General features: G+C 41.7%; 2 protein-coding genes across 5 annotated transcripts in view; one reads left to right on the plus strand and one right to left on the minus strand.

Moving 5' to 3' along the window:
* Window positions 1-16,624, plus strand: part of bcl2l1 (BCL2 like 1) — a 38,150-nt gene extending 21,526 nt beyond the window's left edge. Inside the window, exon 3 of the mRNA XM_034086712.2 lies at window positions 12,295-16,624. Coding sequence (XP_033942603.1) covers window positions 12,295-12,438 — 144 coding nt within the window. The 3' untranslated portion in view covers window positions 12,439-16,624. The remainder of the gene's footprint in view (window positions 1-12,294) is intronic.
* Window positions 16,625-17,047: 423 nt separating this feature from the next.
* cox4i2 (cytochrome c oxidase subunit 4I2) lies at window positions 17,048-23,589 on the minus strand. 4 transcript variants are annotated; one of them, XM_034087227.2, is made up of 6 exons: window positions 23,421-23,589; window positions 21,664-21,763; window positions 19,146-19,230; window positions 18,865-19,064; window positions 18,392-18,523; window positions 17,048-17,374 (listed from the first exon to the last, which is right to left on the minus strand). In XM_034087227.2, the coding sequence occupies exons 2-6, from the start codon at window positions 21,761-21,763 to the stop codon at window positions 17,241-17,243; spliced, it is 651 nt and encodes a 216-aa protein (XP_033943118.1). In that variant the 5' UTR covers window positions 23,421-23,589; the 3' UTR covers window positions 17,048-17,240. The 4 variants fall into 4 exon arrangements, with proteins under 4 accessions (XP_033943118.1, XP_033943117.1, XP_033943119.1 ...); XM_034087226.2 differs by having other exon boundaries at window positions 18,865-19,067; XM_034087228.2 differs by lacking the exon at window positions 19,146-19,230 and having other exon boundaries at window positions 18,865-19,029; window positions 23,421-23,581.
* Window positions 23,590-23,940: the final 351 nt, after the last annotated feature.

The raw sequence follows: 23,940 nt of genomic DNA on the forward strand, positions 1-23,940 counted from the left end.
GAACTTGACGTTTTCCATTGTATCTCACATAAGTGCTCCCAATCTTCTTCCTTCAGAACTACATTTCCTTCCCTTTCCCATTTTTGTTTTACATACAGCGAGTTACCTTTTGTTTGTTGTAAACTCCTATAGGTTTTTGAGACAACTTTCTTGTTTGAGCCCTCAAGATAGGCATCTTTAAAAACTTTTAACAAGGTGTTATCCCAGTGCACTTGTGTACTCTCCCTCTGTATTTGATCGATGTAATGACGAACTTGAAGGAACCTGTAAAAATCATCACGTTTCAAGTCAAACTGCCCCTTCAGATTCTGAAAGCTGTTCATGGACCCCTTGTGAAGAAATGTGCAGTAGGCTGTCAGGCCTTTTGAAGACCAACACTTAAATCTTGCGTCCCATCTTCCAGGTAGAAATTCTAGATCATACACACACCATTTTAAACACTTTACAGCCCCCCTCAAGTGATTTTGAGTTACCAGTCTGTTCCACACCTTAAGCGACAGACAGATCCATGGGTTTCTCAGTTCATTTAGTTTATTCATCAAGACCATATCCCCAATTGCAGCTTGAATTGGAAATTCTTCTGATATAGCACTCTCAATCTCCTTCCATCTAGCAGCGTACTTTGGATTGCACCAGCATATTAATGGTCTCAATTGAGCCGCAATATAGTAATCCTTTAAACATGGGAGTGCGACACCACCCTTGTTCTTAGCCAATTGTAAACTCTGATATTTAAATCTTGGCCTTCGTCCCTGCCAAATGTACCTTGAGATATGTTTATCCCATTCCTGAAATTGTTGGTCAGATAGTTCTAGTGGAAGGGACTGGAAGAGATACAGCAGTCTCGGCAAAATAACCATTTTGACCGATTCAATGCGTGAACTAAAACTGAGAACAGGAACCAGGTCCCATCTCCTTATGTCTTCCCTAATCTTTTGGTTCAAAGGTAGGTAGTTAAGTGAAAAGAGTTTTGTCAAATCTATTGGAATATTTACTCCCAAGTACTTCATGGATTCAGCATCCCACCTCAATGTATAGTTTTTCTTCATATTTACTGAGGGGCAGTACTTAAACCTCAAAATTTGTGTCTTCAAAACATTCAGTTTATATCCAGAGAAGGATCCATATTGTTCTAAAATTGAAAATAACTGCACCAGTGATTGTTCTGGGCTGGATAGATACACCAATATGTCATCAGCAAATAAGGAGATCTTTTGTTCCACCCCCTTCATTATTATTCCCTTGATACTGTTATTCTGAATAATCCACTGGCTCAGAGGTTCGATAAAGATCGCAAACAAGAGAGGGCTAATTGGGCAGCCCTGTCTCGTTCCCCGCTCCAATGGAAAGGAATTTGAAACGTCTCCATTAATTTTGATTCTCGCCCTGGGTCCATCATACAGAGCCTGTATAGTTTTTATAAAGGTACTGTGAAATCCAAATGTATTTAAAACTCTAAACAGGAAAGTCCAATTTACACAATCGAATGCTTTTTCTGCATCTAGCCCAACTAATACTGCTTCCAAATTACTTTCAGTTATATGGTTAATTATATGTAGTGTCCTTCTGATATTGTCCTGGGTTTGTCTTTCTCGTACAAATCCCGTCTGATCAAGGCTAATAATTTGTGGTAATAATCCCTCTATTCGTTTGGCTAGTATATGGGTAAAGATTTTATAGTCCTGGTTCAACACGCTAATTGGTCTAAAATTACTGCATTCAGTTTTATCCTTTCCCTCTTTTGGAATAAGTGAAATGACTGCCTCCTTCCAGGAGGGGGGTATAATGTTCTCCTTAAGAACCCAGTTAAAGGTAGACTGCAACATAGGTACTAATGAACCTTCCATCACCTTGTACCATTCCGAAGGAAACCCATCCGGGCCTGGGGCCTTATTTGATTTAAGATGTGCTATAGCTGAGCTAATTTCTTTCTCTGTTATTTCAACTACCATCTGACTTCCCTGCTCACCAGTCAGTTTAGGCAGATGTATCCCCTTAAAAAAGTCCTCCATTTTCTCCCCATCAATTTGAGGTTGGGAGTATAGCTTTCGATAATATCCTTCAAAACAATTTTGTATTTCTTTTGGTTTATACTGTATGGAATTAGTAATAGGATTTTTTATTTTATTAATTGAATTCTCTGCTTGTTGTTTTTTCAGCCTATAGGCTAATAATTTACTGGCTTTTCCTCCTCCTTCATAGTATTTCTGTTTGGTGAAAATTACCTTTTTTTGTATATCTTTAGTGTACATCTCATTTATTTCATTCTTTTTCTTTTTGAGCAGTCCTCTTATTATCTGATCATTTGAGTCTTTATGATTTTGTTCCAATTGTTTTAATTCTCCTTGTAATTTGTCTAACTCTTTTTGGTTGGCTCTTTTTAAGCGAGCACTGTATCCAATTATCTTCCCTCGAAGCACAGCTTTACATGCATCCCATAGTACTGGAGGGGAAACTTCACCATTATCATTTTGTTCCAAGTACTCAGTGATATCCTTCTTCATTTGGTCCTTCATATTATTCAGTAAATATGTATTTAATCTCCATAACGTGTTTCTTTGATCCTGCTCCAGATTACATTTTAAATAAATAGGGCAATGATCTGAAAGGTCCATGATCCCCATGTCGCAGCCCCCCACCCTGTGTAGATCTTTACCAAAGGTTAGAAAATAATCAATCCTTGAATAAACCAAATGTGGATTAGAAAAAAAAGTATAGTCCCTCTTTGAAGGATTTATTTCTCTCCAGATATCTACCAACCCAATATCCTCCATTGCCAAATTAATTTTCTTGTTTATCAGCTTGGGCTGCCCAATATGCACATTTGAAGAATCCAGTTTAGGATTCAATCTTATGTTTAGATCCCCCCCACAGATTAGGACCCCCTGAGTTTCTGCTATAATTAAATCAAATATCTGTTTAAAAAATGTCCAATCTGAATTAGGAGGAGCATAAACATTTAGTAGAGAAATCAATGAACCACCTAGATTTCCTCTCACTAATATATATCTCCCCTCTGTGTCCTTCTTTTCAAACGTGGGTTCAAAACTAATATTTTTGGAAATTAATATTGCCACCCCCCTCCTGTGGCCAGCCGCATATGATGATGAATACTGATGTTTAAAGCCTAGTCTTCTTAATTTAGCATGCTCTGTATCTGATAGATGCGTTTCCTGCAAGAAGGCCACCTCAACTTTATCTCTTTTTAGTTTGGTTAATATCTTACTTCTCTTGATAGGGTTTACAAGACCATTCACATTGTATGTGGCTACTTTAACAGCTTGCATTCAGAGTCTGATAAGGACAACATCAATGAGAAATACCAACCCAAGTTGTTACAGGTAACGAAATATGTATCATAGGTAACACCCCATAGACTGCAAAGAACAGCAGCAAAAAAAACAACACAACAAAAAACACGAACATAATAAGAAAAAAATAATAATAAGACTTCCAACTGTGGGGTCATCATATTGACCCAGATTAAGCCCTGATGGTGATAGGGCTCTGAGGTAATGCCTCCCCACCTGGCAGGTGTGAGAGGGCCTTCATATCCTACTTCCATGTTATTGTCCATCTGTCGGTTGCATGGCTGAAGATTAATACCCCCGACCCTTACAGAATATTCTTAGTTATTGCCTGTACAATGCTTCTTTAGTGTGCAGAACGTTACTATAGTCTTAAGTCTCTCTCTTGTGGGAGCCAGCTCTTCGGCTTCCTCTACTGAAAATAAAAACTCTTCCTCGAGGTGCGTTGGAGTGTCGTCGTCCCCCACCACGCTGCTAGCAGAGGAAGCTAGGCTAGCTCCGTCTCCGTCAAATAACGCCGTCTGCATTAGTTTTTTACTCTTTTTTTTTTAGACATTATCAAGACCAACACTCTTAAGCCAAATTGTATAATAAATGTTTTATATATTCCGGTTGTAGTTGGTAGCTTTTAACACCGAATGTCGGGAGCACGATCTTTAAGCAGCCATCGTGTCACTCACCAAACCGGAAGCCCGGGACAAATATACTTTTTGAACATTAAAGCATGTCAGAGTAGAGGCAAAAAATGCAATTATGAACCTGAAAATCAGCTTAATAGGGCCCGTTGAATATATTAGACCTGGAGATTCCTCAAATGTTTCTAAAAACACTAAACCCCACCTACATCCTTCTTCTTATCATAACAAACTAGCCCTCAGAGCATGACTTCCTCATGTTTCAAGAACTTTCACTCCTTCGAGAGAAACAGATTCAAAGCTGGTTGATCTAGATAGATTGTGTCACGTTGTCATAGCTATTCAGAGGCACACTCACTCGCAGTGTGTGAAAGTGCATATATGTGTCCACGGGAGAGAGCCTTTGTCCGCTCTCAGTCACTATAAAGAGTGTTCCAGTTAGCCACTCAGAACCTTCTGGTATCTTCTCTGCATGTGAATGAGCTTTTCAGCTTCCTCACAGACAGCGTGCCTCATCTAGCTTGTGGCCGCCGTGGCTTGCATGTCATGTGCTCTGCAGATTTCTAGAAAGCATCCCTTAAAAGAGTGAAATGTCTTCGTTAGTTACAGAGTCATTGTGTAGGGGGAAGTCTACTTGTACATGTATTACACAGACGTGTTACCCCTATGAATTACAGTGCAGGGGATTTGTCAAAGTAACCATAGCTCCATACAATTCTTATTTTTTGTCACTGAGGCTTTGTATAGGAAAATACATTTTTTATACCATTGTGTTACAATATTTACATCACCATCGTACAACATATGGAAATGACCTGTGTCATTTCTCCTGACATCACTAAAAAGTATTTGTTTTTGGTGTCTCAAATACTATAGATACAATACAGGAGATGACCACATGTCTCTGCTCACACAACCTGGATTGCCCCTCAGGTTGCTAATATGAACGCAATGTGCTTTTGCAAAGTGTTGCCTAGTTATTGAAGTGACATTTATCTCCAGCCCAATTTTTCTGAAAAGGATGTGATGTAGTAATCAACATTTAGTGTGTGTGTGTGTGTGTGTGTGTGTGTGTGTGTGTGTGTGTGTGTGTGTGTGTGTGTGTGTGTGTGTGTGTGTGTGTGTGTGTGTGTGTGTGTGTGTGTGTGTGTGTGTGTGTGTGTGTGTGTGTGTGTGTGTGTGTGTGTGTGTGTGTGTGTGTGTGTGTGTGTGTGTGTGTGTGTGTGTGTGTGTGTGTGTGTGTGTGTGTGTGTGTGTGTGTGTGTGTGTGTGTGTGTGTGTGTGTGTGTGTGTGTGTGTGTGTGTGTGTGTGTGTGTGTGTGTGTGTCACCATCCGGGGATTTGAGTGTTATGGTGCAACACCGGCGCAACAGACACAGGAGCTGATGAATCGGAAGCTGCTGCTAATGATCGTTGAAATGCTTCTTTCTCCACATGTCGTACGGGACCATTTATCAGCCACAGAGATGGACCAACAGGCCCAGACACACTCACACACATCACACACGCTAATCAGCTGCTCGCCGGTATCCTTGGCAACCGACTGCAGAATCTCCTTTCCTGTGCCCCTTGACTTTTCCCCTCCCTTTCTGTCTCTTTGACCATACTTTTGCTTTCATGAGCTAATCCTTCCCTCATCCTCTTTTTGACTCCCTGGCTAACGAAGAAAGAGAAAGGGAAAGAGGAGCTGGGAGAAAAGGCGCTGTGCAGGCCGCTGCCTAGCACCTGATCTCCTGTGGGAGCGGAGCGGAGATAAAGAAATAAAGGCGTGACCGTGTGAAAGGGAAGGGAGAGAGCAGCTGAAGATGGGCTTTACCTGCCAGGTGGGACTAACGGAGATTGAGCGTATCAAACCAACGGCAACAGTCAGTGAGCTGACTGGTTATAAAGGGAAAGAAATCAAACCGGGCCCTGAGGCTTTCTGTTCGTAATATATTTAAACAGTGAAGTTTTACCGATGTTCTGATTCCCATGTGAAGAAACTGAGGTTAAAGCTCGAGATGGAATGAAATGCCTTCTATAAATCGACGTGTGATCACAGTGGATCCTGGTACAATTGATCACCCCATTGGCACCATTACAGAGGATGGGCTGCCATATTTGATTTCCTTTGCCAGGTGATGTGGCCATTATAATGTGTTTAAAAGTTAGCAAATAAGGTTATTTTAGGACTAAAGATTACTTTCAGGAGTTATTGCATGTTCCACAAGAATGCCAAAGACCAGTCACAGTATTTGACTACAGGTCAATATATCGTTTTTGATGTATTATGTATTGTAATAAAGTGTATTCCTCTGTGCCATTAAGCCCCACGAGGCGCATTCACACCACAGTACTTTTCCCACAAAGGTTCATGAGAACTCTTTTGTTGCGTTCACACCAAAAAGAGCCGGTACTAAAATTAGTTCATGAGAACCTTTTTACCCCCTTTTCCGTCCCTGCTAGAGAGCAGGGACTTTCGTGGGAGAAAAAGGTTCCTATGTCCGATTGGCTGGGCGGATTGCAAACCAGGCCCCGTAAAACTCCCAAAAAGTTTTGTGAAGCCGCCATTTTATTATCCTCGCATTAGCATTAGCATCATTAGCATTAGCATCATTAGCATTAGCCCAGCGCAGAAACGCAGAGAGACTAACTTATGGCAACACAAAATAAAACATGGGAGCGGTGGAGATGAGGAGGTATCGGCGTTCTGGCGATTTACTCTCCTAATCCCCCAACTCCGGGGACTTCCGGCCGGGGACTTTGGGCGGCAGTATACGCCGTGAAGTGGTTTGCGGCCTGCCAGTAAACCCAAAGCAGAAGCAGAAGAAGAAGAAGTGACGTCAGCGGCTTCATTTGCCTAATCCACCCCCAGGGACTTATTCCGGTGTGAACGCGATCTGTACTTAGTTCATGAGAACTAAAGAGTTCTCATGAACTAAAGAACTATAGAGTTCTCATGAACTAAGTTCTCATGAACCTTTGTGGGAAAAGTACTGCGGTGTGAATGCGCCTAATGTTATGGGAATGCACACACTGCACACTTTGTAGTCAGGTTGATTCTCACTAGAAGCCCAAATCCAAGATTCAAAGGCTTTATTGTCATTGGCACAGTAGCTATAGTGTACTTATGACAATGTAAATTAGTGAATATAGGACATAAAACAATAAGACAATTAAAAACACATTTGTATTAATGTAAAAAATGTGTATTAATCCGGATCTGAAATGAGTCACAAATGAAGTATTTTATTTAGTTTGAGGGGTTTTGAATGTGTTTGAAGATTGATCTTTACAACAAGGGTCTTTTTGTAGAGAGCCATCGGCTGGGGAGCTCAGGGAGAATTGAGAAATGGTTTTAATCTGTGTATGTGAGTTTATTTTTATTTGACATCAACAAAGATAAGGTGTATCCCAATTAATAAGAAGAGTCTTGCAAACAATAATTAACATTTATTGTTGAGCCAAATATGCAAGTTGACTCAAGTTGAAAGAGAACAGTTAATTATTGATCATTCAGGCTGCTCAACACTATCACTTGATAATTAAGTAGAAAATGAAGTTCACACAAAACAGATCCATGAACACCTATCACGCCCAATAAGATCACAAAAGTAATAACAGCATTAAAGGGGCGTTACTTTGCATCCCTTGGCACATCATCACACATTGTTTCATTATATATTTCTGAACCACTGGAGGCTGACATGTCTTGACATGTCCGTCTTAGCTGTCAGTCACCATCACAAGGGGCTGTCTTTGCGCTACACCCATTTCCTCGGCTTTCACAGAAAGGGATTGGCTGTGATGGTGCTTTTTATTAAAGATTAAAAAAGCCGCACTTAAACATTGACTCATATACGTGTAATCATGTAACATCATTATTGACTTTAGTGCCTTTTATCAAAATCCCTGTTGGCTCATTCCAACTTCTAGGCAGCGCCGTCATCATGATCCCAGCCTCTTGTAAACACACTATGACTCCCATATATTCCTCCATGTCTGATTCCCATGTGTAGAAACCAAGTTTATAGAATTCATGAAATATTTTATAGAAAACCAATTCCTTTTAATGTATTTTGAGTTATGTGGCATTGTCACTCAAGTAAAATCTTGATTTAGATTTTAAATATTGGGATAAATAATTGTGTTTTGGTGGTTGGTCGGTCGGTCGGTCGGTCGGTCGGTCGGTCGGTCGGTCGGTCGGTCGGTCGGTCAGTTTGTTGGTTGGTTAGTTGGTTGGTCATCCTGCAGCCAAAAAAAACTCCAACCCCAAATGTGCATTGATCCTGTTCTGAAAATAGTCCCATACAAATGCACTATTTTCTTCAGTTCGAGTACTTTTTGAATGTTTTTGAAGATTGATCTTGTTTGTAGGAAACGATGGTCTATTTGTAAGGAGCCATCTGCTGGGGAGGTTGGAGAGACATTAGTATTCAATTCAGTAAAACATTGACTCGTATACCTTGTAATCATGTAACATCATTATTTTATTAAAGTGCCTTTTATCAAAATCCCTGGTGGCACATTCCAGCTTCCCTTTTACATAGTGCTGTCATCATGATGGTTAAAGGCAACTCCTTTCTAGTGTATATCCTAACCAGCCTCTTGTTAACACACTATATGCGCATTCACACCGCAGTACTTTTCCCACAAAGGTTCATGAGAACTAAAGAGTTCTCATGAACTAAGTTCTAAGTACAGAACTAAGTACAGATCGCGTTCACACCGGAATAAGCCCCTGGGGGTGGATTAGGCAAATGAAGCTGCTGACGTCACTTCTTCTTCTTCTGCTTTGGGTTTACTGGCAGGCCGCAAACCACTTCACGGCGTATACTGCCGCCCAAAGTCCCCGGCCGGAAGTCCCCGGAGTTGGGGACTGGCTTCAGTAGAAGCTGCTGGGACTCCCAGCAGCTTCTACTGAAGCCTTCCGAGTAAATCGCCAGAACGCCGACACCTCCTCATCTCCACCGCTCCCATGTTTTCTTTTGTGTTGCCATAAGTTAGTCTCTGTGCGTTTCTGCGCTGGGCTAATGCTAATGCTAATAATGCTAATGCGAGGATAATAAAATGGCGGCTTCACAAAACTTTTTTGGGAGTTTTACGGGGCGTGGTTTGCAATCCGCCCAGCCAATCAGACATAGGAACCTTTTTCTCCCATGAAAGTCCCTGCTCTCTAGCAGGGACGGAAAAGGGGCTAAAAAGTTCTCATGAACTAATTTTAGTACCGGCTCTTTTTGGTGTGAACGCAACAAAAGAGTTCTCATGAACTAAGTTCTCATGAACCTTTGTGGGAAAAGTACTGCGGTGTGAATGCGCCTTATGACTCCCATATATTCCTCCATGTTGTCATGTTTATCTTTTCTGAAGCGTTCTTGAACCATATCAAAGCCTGTCGGAATCAAGGTGAAGCAAATAACTAATATTTACTCTTCCTAGTCAGATTCCTCTCATGCCTACAGTGAGCGTCCTCGAGTACCGAGGCCTCGGCAGGGTAGGTTAAAGGAATGAGAGTTGAAGGAAAAATTCTCTCTTCGAGTGATCCTTGTGTGAGTGGCAGAGCGTTCTTCAGCATGTTGCTCTCAGTTAGATATTTACACATTCCTCACATCCTACTCACTGCCAGCCAGGGAACACTGACTCCACGTGTCTCATGACATGTTTGCTCACTGAGTTGGTCGGCACTTCACTGTAGGTGTGTGTGTTTATTTAGAGCTATAACATCAATGAAAAGAGCTGGTTGCCATCACAAGTCACACATAATAAAAGTTCACATTTTAAGAGCAGTATTTTCCTGAAACAGCTGGGGATTGTAGTTTTTTTTTTTTACACAGTCATCGATCGGGTTCTGGTTAGGGCCGAACGAACACCACAGCAGTGAGGTCATTCCTACACAACCCTTCCCCTTATCTCACAGCAGCACATTCACACCCACAGAAAGGTCACCAACAAGATTCCTTTCCTAAGAAATACTCAGCATTGCATCAGATGGAGACAGGAACACCCTTCCTCCACAACAAGTTATTCTGAAGAGTCACTGTAACTACGTGGTCTCATTGTTGGTATGTTTCCTCACAACTTGGGGAACGGTCAGTTGAATTGTTCAGGTTTTTATTTCAGCGATTAGGAGGTTGTCCGGGCAACTAGACACCACAGTTAAGTTATCAGCCAGAGATGAGCATTTCCTAGAACTCTGGAATGACTCAGGAATAATACTCCTAACCCTGTCCAGCCTTTTCTCTGTGTGATCTGTCACTGCCCCTTTAGTTTGGTTTCACTCGTATCCATCCGCCGCTGTTCCAGAAAGAGACTTTCTAGCCTCTTTTCAACTGCACACCCCCCTAAATGATGCTTACAATCATGGCTCTATCAGTAACATGGTGTATTCTTGCATTTCATCTCCAGTCGCCTCTCAGGCTACAGCAGAATAAATACATGTATGACTCTTATGTATATTATACAGTTTGATTACGCCACTTCATCATGCATTAAGGAAATTCAAGTCTGGTAAATAATGTATGAGTACACTACACTGGATCAAAACGTAATTGTTGACTGTGCTCTCCAGCTCTTTTGCTTCTACTTCAGTGTGTTGTTAAAGATATGTATTATGCATGCATTCATATTTCTAGCTGCTCTGGATTAAAATGGAGGCTCATCTAAATGTCCTCCGTTGCCGTGGTGAATTGTGTCGTCGGGGCTGATTAGGGTCAGGTTCTGTTTTGCGTCCACATGGTTAACAGGAGTTTTGGGAGCAGTCCGGGGTTAGAGAAGCATATCCTCTACTTTATTACTCTGTTTCCTCCCTGCATTCCTGCTGTGATTCACTGATAGCCTCCGTGTACTTTCTCTCGGCTCCTTCTCTGCGGTTTCCAGTGACCGAGCCCCCCCTCAAAGAGGAGCCAGTCACCTGATCGAGTCATTTCCCCATGTGTTTGATCATTTGCTCTTGAGACTCAGTGGGTCATGTCCAGTCGATCAGCTGATCTGTGTTACTGCTCTCTGAGCCTGAAGGCGCCTCCTGCTGGCCGACATCAGAACTGCGTGCGCTGAAGCTTCATTTCCAGGAAATGATTTCAGTGGGAGGGATGTCGGTTTAGCAATCTGAGGACCACAGTGGGAAAGAATGTGAGCACAACAATGGAGCTGTCTGGATCCCTTTTCCAGGAGGAGCTGCTGGGACAGAGCTCGGTTCAGTACGGATAACACTTAGGCTGTATAACCTTTGCCATTATTAGTATAACTTCGCAAAAGTCATGTCACTAAGGATTATTACGGAGTTACACGGTAGATTTTGAGCAATACACTTTTTTTTAAGAATGATTATCTTTGTTAACACTAATACACTATGGAATCAGATGTGCCAATAAGATCACCTTTTTCAGTATCGAGAAAAGATAAGAATTTGAGAGAATCTAAAACTTGGTGAGATCTGTGATCAGTGGGAAAGAACAAAAGTAAACAAAAGAATATGTTTAAAACAGGACAAATGCTAATAGTTAACATGATTACACGAATACATGTCCCTGTAATCAGTGAGATGGTGGGGTTACGGGGCACAGCATCGAGGCAGGTGGGATGTGTTGCTACTGTGAGGTCACCTTTTCATGATGATATCTGCGGTGGATGGAAATGTCCGTGTGGGCTGAGACAGTCATTGTGATCCAGCTGTGGGCTGTGATTGGGATCCAGATGTGGGTTGCAGCAGCCATCAGACAGGCGACCTTTACAGAGGGACTCCACCTGACCCTGCACACCGGTCTGTGGCACTTTCAGTAAAGTCTGTGGGGTTTCTCAAACATATCAAACAGCCGGTGTTAACCCTTTCCTCACGCCTATTCTTATTCTGGAGTTGGCACAGAGGACAAATGGTCTCCTGTTTGACAACTGCATCACATGATTAGGATTTTATTGCACATTTAGCAAAGACATTCTGATATTTCAACCCTACTGAGAAAAAGCTGCAGCTAACGCTTTCTTTCATTATTGATTTTCTTTTGTTTTTTAAAACCTCATTTCCTCTTTAAAATATATGAACATTTCTGTTAAATTAAGTCTTCAAATTTCTTTTTTTTATCACGACAGTTTAGTTTACAATAATAAAACATGACATTAGAAAAAAGCAGACCAGAATATCGATGCTGATAATTATTCAATCGATGATCAGAACTGTTGTATCCATTGACTGTGTGTGGGCAGCTCTTTGAAACAATGCATCATAATGTAGGTGTATCCTACAGAGCTGCCATGCATGAAACAAAGGGTCTGCAGCCAGATGTCTCGGTGTGTTGCTACAGACAACGAACCAGTGAGAACATTGAAGTGTGTATTCATATATTCATTCTCCCTCTCGTGTCTCTCCCGTCCTCCAGGAGCGCTTTGCGGAGATGTTCGGGCAGGACGCGGCGGCAGAGAGCCGGCGCTCCCAGGAGAGCTTCAAGAAGTGGCTGCTGGCAGGGATGACCCTGGTGACCGGGGTGGTGGTGGGCTCGCTCATCGCCCAGAAGCGCCTGTGAAGACCCCCCTCCGTCTACAAGAAGATAACATGAAGGTCCCGTTTGTCTCGTCAGAACTGCTGATGATGTTTACTCCCCCCTTCCTCCCTCCACACACCTGAGGACCCCTCCTGTGTTGAACTTTGGAGGAAAAGCCAGAGGAGAGGAAGAGTTCCTAGTACTCTTGTGCGGTTACAAAGAGTTCTCTGAAGCGATTGTTCCTTCTTCTCCTCTCGATCCGTCTTTATGTTTGTACGCATCACTTTTAACACATTTTTGGTTTCCTAATCTTGCCCTCACAAACTGCCCCCCCCCCCCCCCGCCCCGCTCTACGAATGAGCCTAATGGAGAGTGAGAGCCAGGAGGAAGTAGCATCTGCTCAGTGTGAACCTAACCCAACCGTTGTTCTGTCCTGCCCGCTCCTTCGTGCTCATTGGTTGGTGTGAAAGAGTGGTGCAGGGATGTGTCCTTAACCCCGAGATGAGTTAGCATGGTAGATTCTCCTTCCAGTTCGCTCTTATGGAACTCGATGGTTTTTCGGATAATAAGAGCTGTGGTAAATACAAGCTTACACATATTTTTGTACGACATCCCACTGGTGAATGTCTGAAGCTTCTACGCAACTGGTTGAAACTACTAAACACCATCACAGCCACATTGAGTCCGTTCCTAGCCCAACGTTAGCTAAGCACTTCTTGCGATTGCATTTTCTCTAAAAGTAGTGTTAATGTTTGAAGTGACTCCATCTGAACAAGACGTGAACGCATCATGAACGTGTGTTTGCCAAAGATCTTATTGTCTGCCATATTCCAAAATGGAGTGGATAAATGGTATTGGTTGTTGTGGAAGGAGCCCTTGCCCGGGTTCACAAAGATACGTCATCATTGCACCACTGTATGAGAAGGAGTCGAGAAGATCTTAGCTAACAGGAGTCTTAAACTCACTTCCTAGCTCCTCCATCCAAACCCCTGCTGACCGCACACTCTGCCCCGTGTGTTCTCGTACGCCTGCGTCCATGTTCCCCTCCGTTGCTGAGCAACGCAGCAGATACAGTAGCACCCTGAACACACCCCAGAGATCTGGCTGTCTATGTTGGCAACCCCTTTATTTTAACCCTCCCTATTTAGCATCTATTAGCCCTTGTATTCATTGGTTTGTAAAACACTATACAAGTGCTTATCAATGTGTGAGTCAACAATTATAACTTCTCCTACAATGCGTCTGAGTTCAACATGTAGCCAGTAAGACGTTTATTCACGACGCGGTCTTTCACAGGCAGGTTGAAATGGTCAATTGTCCGTGGAATTGAAACATTGTTATAATCCATAATCCAGATAACTGCTAAATTATTATTGTTGAAAACTACATTAATAAACACTTAAATATCCTTATGTCTGTTTACAACTACATTATGATGAGCTGCAAACAATTAGTCAGTTTGTCAACGGCAACAGTTTTGTTAATTGATTGAATAATTATCCGCATAGATAGTCTGGTTAAATGTGAGGACTTGCTGCTTGTTTTTCTAATGTTATGTTATATTATTGTAAATTAAACTGTTGGTGTGATAAACGACGACATCTGAAGACTTGATTTTTTAGAGAAAGTGTTAGCTGCAGCTTTTTATTGGTGAGGTTAAAATAAAGTGTTTATCATTTCTGTGCTAAATTTGAAATAAAATCCTAATCATGTGCTGCAATGCTCCTCTGTGCTATCTCAGTAGTCATTCCTAACTACGAAGCATTACTCAGACGTACGTGTCTCTCAGTTTCACAGCCTTTCTGCAGCAAAGTGAAGAGACAAAGCAGTTCCGCCTCACATGTGTTTTCAGTTTCATTAGAAAAGTGTCTGTTTATCCGCCAATCAGCAGCTCTCAGCGTCTGCAGGACACACACACCTTCCCATCTCACACACTTTCACTTCAAGTTATCCAGCCGTAGCTCTCACCATCCTCCCCCCCGCCTCCTCCTCCTCCCTCTCCCCCAGACACTTGAAATCTGTCAGAGCTCCATCCGTCCCCGTCCCCCCCCACACACATCCGTCTCCACCTCCTCCTCTGCGGTTCCCCCGGCTGTCACTGCACCTAGTCACGTGTGTCAGTCACAGCTGGCCCACATGCTGCTACACACACACACACACCATGTATACATCATACATCACTTCAGGGGACATTACATTGTCTTACATGCATTTCCTGGAGACTTATCCTAACCTTAACCATAACCAACACATGCCTAACCCTAACCCTAATCCTTAACAAGTCTTCACCCTAAAATGAATGATCCCCCTTATGGGGACCTCCAATTTGTCCCCATAAGGGAGGCGAGTCCCCAGACATGACTGTGTAAACAGATGTAGGTCCCCACAAGTATAGCAATGCTAGGCCACACACACACACACACACACACACACCTACCAGTCACATGTAGTCTGCGAGAGACGAGGAGACCCTTTCTTTGTTTCCGAACATCTCTCCATCTTTAATTTAAGTCGGAGGAGGGTTTGTCGCCTGGTGTGTCACGCACCAACAACTGGCAGCTCCATTAATTCACTGGGAAGGGGGGGGGGCACTTCACCCTGTTCCCTGTACCCCCACCCCCTGCTCCATCTGGATCTCATCCCGAATACTGTCTCCAGTTTACAACATGTCCTCGTGTGTTACAGCAGCTCAGTACAGGCCACTTTCTTATCAAAAATGTTGAGCCATAGAGTGAACATTTAAGGGAACATTTAAGGGAACATCGCCTAAATTAAGATTATTTTTGTGACCTAGAAAATCAACATTAGTGACCATGAGCTTCTCTCTCAAACCCAGAACCAGAAAGGTAAAGCTGCGTTCCAGACACCTCGGAGCCAAGATGTTTTCCAGTGAAAAGACTCCGACGTCTGGCCTCCATGTGTTCCAGGTGCGGATGGTTCTGGAAAGGGTTTTCTCAGAAGTGCAGCCTCCACATTTTTGGAGCATTTGTAAGTGATCTCAAATAGCTGTTGCTGCAGAGAAGATCACCTACAGAGATTGTAATCGCTGACATTGGCGAGTTTGGAACTATGCATTAGCTTGTATTGCTTTAATTAAATACAGACATAAATACCTGATGTTGGTGTTTTACCGTTGACAAAGTGCGTTTCTCCGTTGTGTGACGTCAGAGAGCTGTCTCTCTGTAAAGTCAGAGTAGATACATGTACGTGTAGAAGCTCTGACTTCAGGTGGCGCTCCATTTGAGGTTTTTTAGTAGAAGGTTGTTATTTTCAAATGTCCAAGTTGTCTGGAACGCAGCATGAGCTCCAACCGTGTCACGTCAGCCGGTAATCAGTCTGGAGCTGCTCCGTAGACATGATTGTGTTGACCTACAGATGCTTGTTTAATTTTTGAATACCCAAATGAGCATTATTCCACTGTAGTGCTGGTCATCTCTCACCATCCATCGTCTATGGAGCACTTCTTTATGACATCACAATAATAGCATTCTAGTTCCTGGATTTAGGAGTTCATGTCTTTTCACTGTCTTAGTCCGTAGAAAGAATAAGAATCATTTGGATTTCCGCAAGAAACATCCGTCTCATGTCTCTTCACCACCTCCACTTTCCCTCTTCGTGTTCGCTGAATCGTGTGCATCTATAAACTCTTCTGGATGTCCCTTTCCAAACTGACGGGAATAAATACGTCAACCAATAAAAAACAAACTGACTATTGCTGAGTTTCCTCTGAATGCTCGTGTCTTATTAGCCAAGGTCTGCTCTCATACATTCCAGTACAGTATCAATCTATTTTTCTAGTGTATGCCCCACCAAGAAGCTGCTCCTGGCCCCTCACTCACTCACTCCCCCCTCCCCCCTGCACATTATGTGTGTGTATGTGTGCGTGCATGTGTGTGAATTACTGTGAGGAAAATGTTGTTGATGGAGGCACAAAGGAAGGAAATGTGACAGCATTATCACGCCTCTATATATATAAATATAAATATATATATATATGCTAGTTATTTAAACTGATTAGAATAGTGCGTTAGCTTAGTGACATATTTAAGGAGAACAGAAGTGACTTTTTTAGGGTTATTGGAGAACATGTTAAGTAAAAGGATATTTTCAAACCGTTGGCTCTCTTGTCGGCCATAAAGAGAACACGACTAAAGATGTCTGTATGTCTTAGAATGCGTTGTAAAATTAATTGACATTGAACCTAATAAAGCCAATGTTGGAACATGAACTGAGTCTGCCGGGTCTTTCTGAAGTCTTGGATAGAGAGTGTTCACGTGTGCATGAAGAGACGCTCATTAAGACATGTCAAATATTCAAGGTATTTCCGGAAGAAAAATCATCCTGAAGAAAGTACATTTGACGCCGAAAATAACTCTTGGACTGCTGTGAGGAAATGCGAATTGTTAAGCGTACATCATAGTTAGTGTGTTGCTTTAGTTTGGAACATTCCAGTGTAATCAAATGGTTTGTAAAGCCCCCCCTAAGTTCATAAGGAGCACAATGAAAAATTCAACCTGATTTTGTAAAAAAAACACAGTGGAGGCACAAAATACAAATAGGACCTGGAAATCTGCACAACAGGGCCCCTTTAAACTGATGAGCTTGACACTAGAATGCAATCAGCTTAGCAGTTGAGCTCCAAATAATAGAGTTTTACAGAGGCAGAACTTTTTTTATTATAATAAGGTCACAATAGGACGGATACAAGGCTGCAGTGGTTCGAGAAGAGGCCCCGGACCAAGAGCTATAGGGGCCAACAGGAAATGTGGAGTTGCTCTATCCTTCTCGTGTTTCTAACTGTACCAATGCCACATTCAGATGTTCAACACATGGAGGTCAGCTCTCTACTTCCACTGGCCCTTCTCATAGTCCCACTGGGCAGCGAAGCCCTCGATGGGGCTAACCCTCATGTCCAACATCCTCTTCACCTGTTTGGCCTGCCACTCAGCGTCAAAGGTCCTGGGGGCCGGAGGGGACACTGAAGCAAACAGGGAATAGAGAGAGAAAACATATATTATATTAATATGTATTGGACTGCAGTACACTCAAAATATTGAATCTCAATTGTTTTCAATCCTGTGTGTATGATTTAAGAACAGATTAAAGCTATATTTCAAGGTTCATTACTTTAACTTCCTACATTTCTTTGTTGTACCTGTTGTTGTTGTTGTTGTTGTTGTTGTTGTTGTTGTTGTTGTTGTTGCAATACTCATTTGGGCCACAAGAGGGTGAAGTGCTCCACTAACCAATGTTATATTTAGGAATATAATCCATGTGAGTATACCTTTCTTCATGCACTCCAATCACAACGTAAATATATTGTATGTAGGCAAATGATAAAACCTTACCGTCACGTCTTCCTATGGCTAGAAATGTATATTATTTTGTTCTTATCAGTTGTTGGAATCAGTGGTGCACTTAAGCAGTGTATGGTCCAAATGCATATCACAACAACAAACACTACCAACAGTTATACTTATCCTGACATGATAATACATGTTTTTTCACCAGGCAAAACTTTTCCGTTCTGTTTTTCAGATGACATGACAGGAACTAAAACAATTATACAAGCAAAATCTTTTCCACCTGTTGTGAAGTCATAAAGGGAAAGCAAACGGTTTAGATCTGACTAGGATCATGTGTCACCACCATCTTTTATTCTCACTTGCCTCTCAGGGTGTCCCTTTGTCGCAGCAGACACTCTGACCTGCTGGTGTAAAGCATAAAGGCTGAAGTCCACTTACCGGGCTCTGGTTTCGTTCATACTGCCTGACCTGTATGGCTCTCTGATACTTAAAAGGAACAGAGCCATCACTAATTATGTTAGTGACAGCTGTGATCATTGAGAAAGTCTGCTGTGAAAAAGATCGCTGGCAAGAGACGTTTACCCCACGTGTGATGTTCAGGCAGAAATGGTGTCTGTTCTCAGCCTCCTGCATTATTACTGTCTAATCTATAAGGGACAGGAGAGTTTCTCAGTGTGAGGCAGATTTACCGTAGGCTGTCTGCCAAATGATCACCAGGCCCGTCAGGCCTATGCAGTACAACACCCCGGCCACCACAGTCTTCCACTCTGATGACGACTGGTTCATCTCTGGGTAGGTCTGACAGAAGGAGAGCCGGTACACTACAGGGGGGGGGGGAATGAATTGTATTTCAGTATTTAGTGACTTGGAGCTAAAGTTTGTAATCCACTAGCATGTAGAGTAGAAGTAGAATCCAGCATAACATTTGAATACTGGACTACTTCTCTAAATGTACTTGGATTATTATTTTATTTTTTAGCCTTAAATGAATTGTGGTCTCTGAGTATTGAATTGAGCGAAGGTACTGTATTTTATTTAATAAAGACATTGCAATCATCACACATAGATGCTGCACAGAGTTTGTCGAGCGTATTTATTCATTTGAAGCATGTTTTAAGCTTGTTGTGATGTGTGTTTTCTGCCTGCGTGTATAAGAACCTACAGGCCAGCTTCTCCTCGTTGCTCAGCTGGCCCCAGGGTCCCTTCTCCTTCTCCTTCAGGCTCTTGTCAGCAGGGGTCAGGATGTCTTTGTAGCGTTTATCAGGAAGGGGGATTTCCCGACGGTCCCAGTACATCGGCTTAGACATGTCCACTGCCTCTGACACCTCTGGATGGATGGACAGAGACACGTGTGGAACCAAACTGCTGCAACAACGTACAGTCAAGAGAACATTTTAAAACCTTTAGAAAATGATAACATGTTGTTTAAACACATATGTGTACTTTTCGTGATGCGGCAGTGCCATCTGCTGGTTTGAGGTCACTTCAGCCTGAGGCCTCCTGATCTGGTACATAGGCCCTCTGAATACTGGGGAAAGTTACAGAAAGTGAACATTTAGTGAATGACTAGTTAATCCAGATTAATTTAATGTGATTGTATTCAGTGGTTAAAGAAAAATTATGTAAAAATATTATTATCACACTATGAAAATATTGTTTCAAATGAAAGTCCAGCATTAAAAGTATTAATTCAGTAAAAGAAAGCAATTTATGCTGCAAATTATTAGCAGTATTAAGTAAAATTAAGTATTTTATGCAGAACATGTTCACTGTTGTATTAGATATTGTATAATCTTTGTTAATGGTTGATTTAAAAACATTGTAGTAGGTTCAGGTGGGGCCTCTTTTTGAACTGTTTAGTATAGGACTGGAGCTAATGAATATTTTCATTCTTCTTAATATGTTCTCTATCAAAATGTATGACAATTAATTTTTAACTTGACTGTTTGATTGTTTAATTTAGGACAAGACATCATATTTAAACTCTGTATATTGTGTAAGCAAAAATCTTAGTTGGTTAGCTTAAAGGCTTAACCCAGGCAAATCAACTAGTTAACGCTGTCAAGTAGGCTTTAATTTAAAAAGGTTGAATATTCCCTATGAAATGAAGTGGCACACAAGTATGAAGTGGCATAAAAGAGATGACTCAAGTGTGTACATCGCAATTGTAAGTAGACCAACAGGACTTAAGTTAATGTTTTCATCATTAACTCACATAACTCAAGTCCATGTATGGCTAGGCTAGGATAAAAAGGTTTGCAGTAACCCTATGGCAGTAACATATATGGCCGAACGCAGTGCATTCTGGGACAGCGGGGAATTATAAATGCCCTCGGAAAAATATGCTCTTAGCAGAGACAGGGGAACGTTATTTTACTAAATAAGCTAATTAACTACACCTGTACTTAGGGATTTAAAAGACCATCAATGTTGTTAGTGCCTACACCTGTCTGAAATACAAACAATTATACATATTTGGACCATGGGGCCAAAGAAGACTTTACAACCATCCGGACATAGGTAAGATAGCTAATGGTATGCTAACTGAATGCTAACAAAACATTTGTTTATGCATTAATCTACCGGTATGTTATGTGAACTGCAATGTTTCATGTTCAATCTAATTTCCTGTGTAATGTTCTGTGTTTCTGTAGTTTAGAAATTCCGTTTGACACTGAAAATAATTAAATTGTTTAGCCAGAGAGCCCCCGGTAGAGGGGGCTGCAGGGGTTTTTTTCTTCACGAAACTGTGTCTCAGGGCTTCTTAATATTTAAAAACCTATTAATGTGTTTTACCAGATTAACGGGAAGAAACTCAGCTAACGAACCATTTTTACCAAAACAAAACACAAGTCTTATAAGAAGCGTCTAAATGACCCCTGAGCGAAATGCTAAATGCTAACTCACTTAGCACATAACTCAAGGTAAAAATACCCTTATTACTTATCTTAACTGCACATACAAGATATCCGATTAAAGCTGAGATTCCACAGATTATATAGGTATTAGTATCATCACTGAGCGATCAGAACTCGCGACAGGGGAAGCAAACACAGACATCACAACACGTAGCATTACGGAGCAAACACGGGAGATCGTCTCACCTTACAGTAGCTGTTATTCTGATCAAAAGTCGTGTTCAATGGCATTAAAACAATAAAAACTCTGCTGAAGGTCCATAGGTTAATCCAATGTGTCTGTCACTTTGAAAATAATATTGATAATCCATAATTACATTTGTATGTAAAAATCTGAGATTTTAAATTAGCTGCTAATGGTAGCCACCAGAGTGTATCGCAGCTTCCGGTTCAGGGGCATTTTGACTCACCAATGAGTAATGTTTAGATAGATTTTAGGAACTTCCCCTCGATTCTATTGGCTCTAACGGTTAAAAAGAGATGTCAATCATCAAAATCGAACGAGGGGGGCCAGAGATGGAAAATGTACCCAAATCAACCCAGAAGTGTTTTTTTTGCTAAACCTCTCTAAAAAGATCAAATTTCACTTGTTTAGCATCAATCTTGATACAGGGTACTTATTAAATGTATATATATTATACTTGTTATAGTTTGGATTCCTAAAGCTTTTCGTCTACTATCCCATCATTCAAGGGTGGTTTTCACTATAAGTAACGTTTTCTTTTGGACGGACACTATAATTAAAATGTTTTTACTATGTTCAATCTGAATTTACTTTAAAATAAAAACATCTATATTCATTCTGACTCCTCTACATCCAACTCACAGATGTAACCCAGATTAATGTAACCCTTTTAGAAGGGAAGATATGGTTATTTGTTCTGGGAATGTCATTTTCGAGCCTGAGGCCTGAAAACAGGCTCAGGGCTTAACAGGTTAAATGTATTGATCACCACCTCATCTGTTCACAGTTTATCCAAAAAATACTTGTTTGCTTGCCGGCCAACGGGCCAAGTTATAAAAACACATGGGTGACATATTACCGTGACCATGGCTAGCCATCCTTGCGCTGCTGGTAGTCAAGGCAACAGTCGCGCGCCTGGCCACCAGGCTTCCCACGCGCCCTGCAGTCAGACGGAGCATCTGGAAACAGGTCAGTTAAATAAGTTTACATTTGAACACAGGCATTGCTTTGAAATGTCTGTGGCTAGTTATCTTATCAGTATTTACTGTCTTGGTTTGACCAAAGAAAAAAATATATAAATGTATCTAAGATGGTGTAGAAGATGTTTTTTGTCTTCATAAAATATATCTTTGAACACCAATAAGGTAATTAAAGTCAGCTGCTGTAAATGGTGCGGCACTATGCTGCCTTCAGGTGTCGTCAGAAATCATTATAAAAAGTAAAAGTGATGCTTGATTTTCTTTCTCATGACAGGAACCCTTGTAAGGAGGACCTTGCCATTTTAGTAATGTAGCCATTATTTCAAATCAGATTCCAAGTGCTGGATTTTAAAGTTCTGAATCTGCTAATTTTGTATATTTTTCCAGTCTCTTTGACCTATACTTAACTACAGTAACTATCCCTGGACAGTAAATGCCAAGTCCACCTACAGTACTGTGTTGTGGCTAAATCAAATGTAGTGTAAGCAGGACAGAAGCACTGAAATGCACGATGTATTTATGACTCTCGGAAGAGCACTTAAAGGCAGCAATAACCCATCCAACAGTTCATTAAGAGAGTTATTTCTGAACTATTGTACACACTCGCACACTCATTTACATGTTCTAAATGCCCATTATGTTTTATGTTGCAGTAGTGTGAACTTTGAATCAGCCATTCTCTTTGAAAGGCCATCAGTGGTAAGGCATGTCTGTCTGTGAGGTGTTCTTCACAGCGACGCATCAGGACATCTCATGGAGTGCTTTATTAAGGTGTTCTGGATGAATGCCAAAGCCCTTCTTTGTCTGGACACCTCATTATCTTTTACTGCTAAATATACTGCAGTGTGAAATCACGTTTTAAAGGCACTTGTTATCATTATTGACAGATTAGGTATCTATTAGGTATCTGACAGGAAAAGTGGTATTGGGCTGTATTGTAGATGCTCCATGGATAAAGGCATGGCTCTCCGTCACGCTGATAGTCACCAGGTGCTTTTATAAGGATGGATACTTGCATGAGCGTTAAATGAAGCACATTGAGATATAAAATCCAAAGTGTGCCCCTCGTGAATGTACAAGATACATTTTGTTGTCGGTGCAGCAGAGTTTATCAGACTGTGACTGAAGTTTCTATCAAAGTAGCAGCTTCTCTCATTTTGCTCTGCGCTTGTCCTTTCAACTGTCGTTCTGTGGCGCATCACAAACACACACAGTCAGTGAATATGGCGGAAATTGGCATTTAGTCTATTTTAGAGTCCGAACTGACCTTCGTGCCTCTCGGAAACATTCAATGTGTTTGACTAACATATTGCACAACATGTTAAGTAGGAAAACTTTCTTTTATCCCTGCACTATCATTCTTTGAACAGTCTCTCTAAGCTCCACATATTGCTCTGCTTCTAGAATGAATATACCCCACATACTGTTGAGAAAGCATATTTCCCTCTCTCAACACAGCTGCTGTATATTTGTGCAGTTCAACTAATCTTCAGCCAGATCTCTGTCATGGTTTCCTGCACGTCCGCCACTGTCCCTAGCTGTGTGTGGACGGGGGATTCTCATCCCCTCCACACAGTGCCCACATATATTACTGCCTGTTTATTTGATTCTGTAAAGCCACAGTCCAGATACTCACGGTTGTCGTTTGAGAGTGAAAGTGCACGGTTAGAAGATGCAACAGCCAAAGTGCAACGACAGAAAAAAGTTGGTTTAAGCCGTCTCCCGTCTCCTCTTTGCTCTTTTTATCGTCAACAACACTCAGCAGAAAGCAACTAGTGGGCGGGAGAGAGGCTGGATGGGAGGGAGAGGAGAGGGAGAGGAGAGGGAGGGAGACCGGACCAGTACAAGTAAACAATCTGGAAAAGCATCTGATAGGAAAGAGAAAGTGGGTTTGGGTTTGGCTGCAGATCTAAATAGATATGGACTCTTATTTCCCTCTTCATCGTCATTCTCACTGTCTTCACTGCTCCTGTGCAGACACAGACTAAGGCTCGCTTTGAGAGAGGTTACTTTAGGACACGGAGGAGACTTCATTTTACAGTGGGTGGGAAATGCGTGTGCACATGTGAGAGAGAAAGACAGAGGTTTGAGGAAAGAGAAAAAGAAAGGCGGACACATGAAGAGATATTTTACCCCAACTAACTAATGCAAGTTGG

Source organism: Pseudochaenichthys georgianus, chromosome 7 (genome assembly GCF_902827115.2).
Source record: "Pseudochaenichthys georgianus chromosome 7, fPseGeo1.2, whole genome shotgun sequence".
Lineage (NCBI taxonomy): Eukaryota > Metazoa > Chordata > Actinopteri > Perciformes > Channichthyidae > Pseudochaenichthys > Pseudochaenichthys georgianus.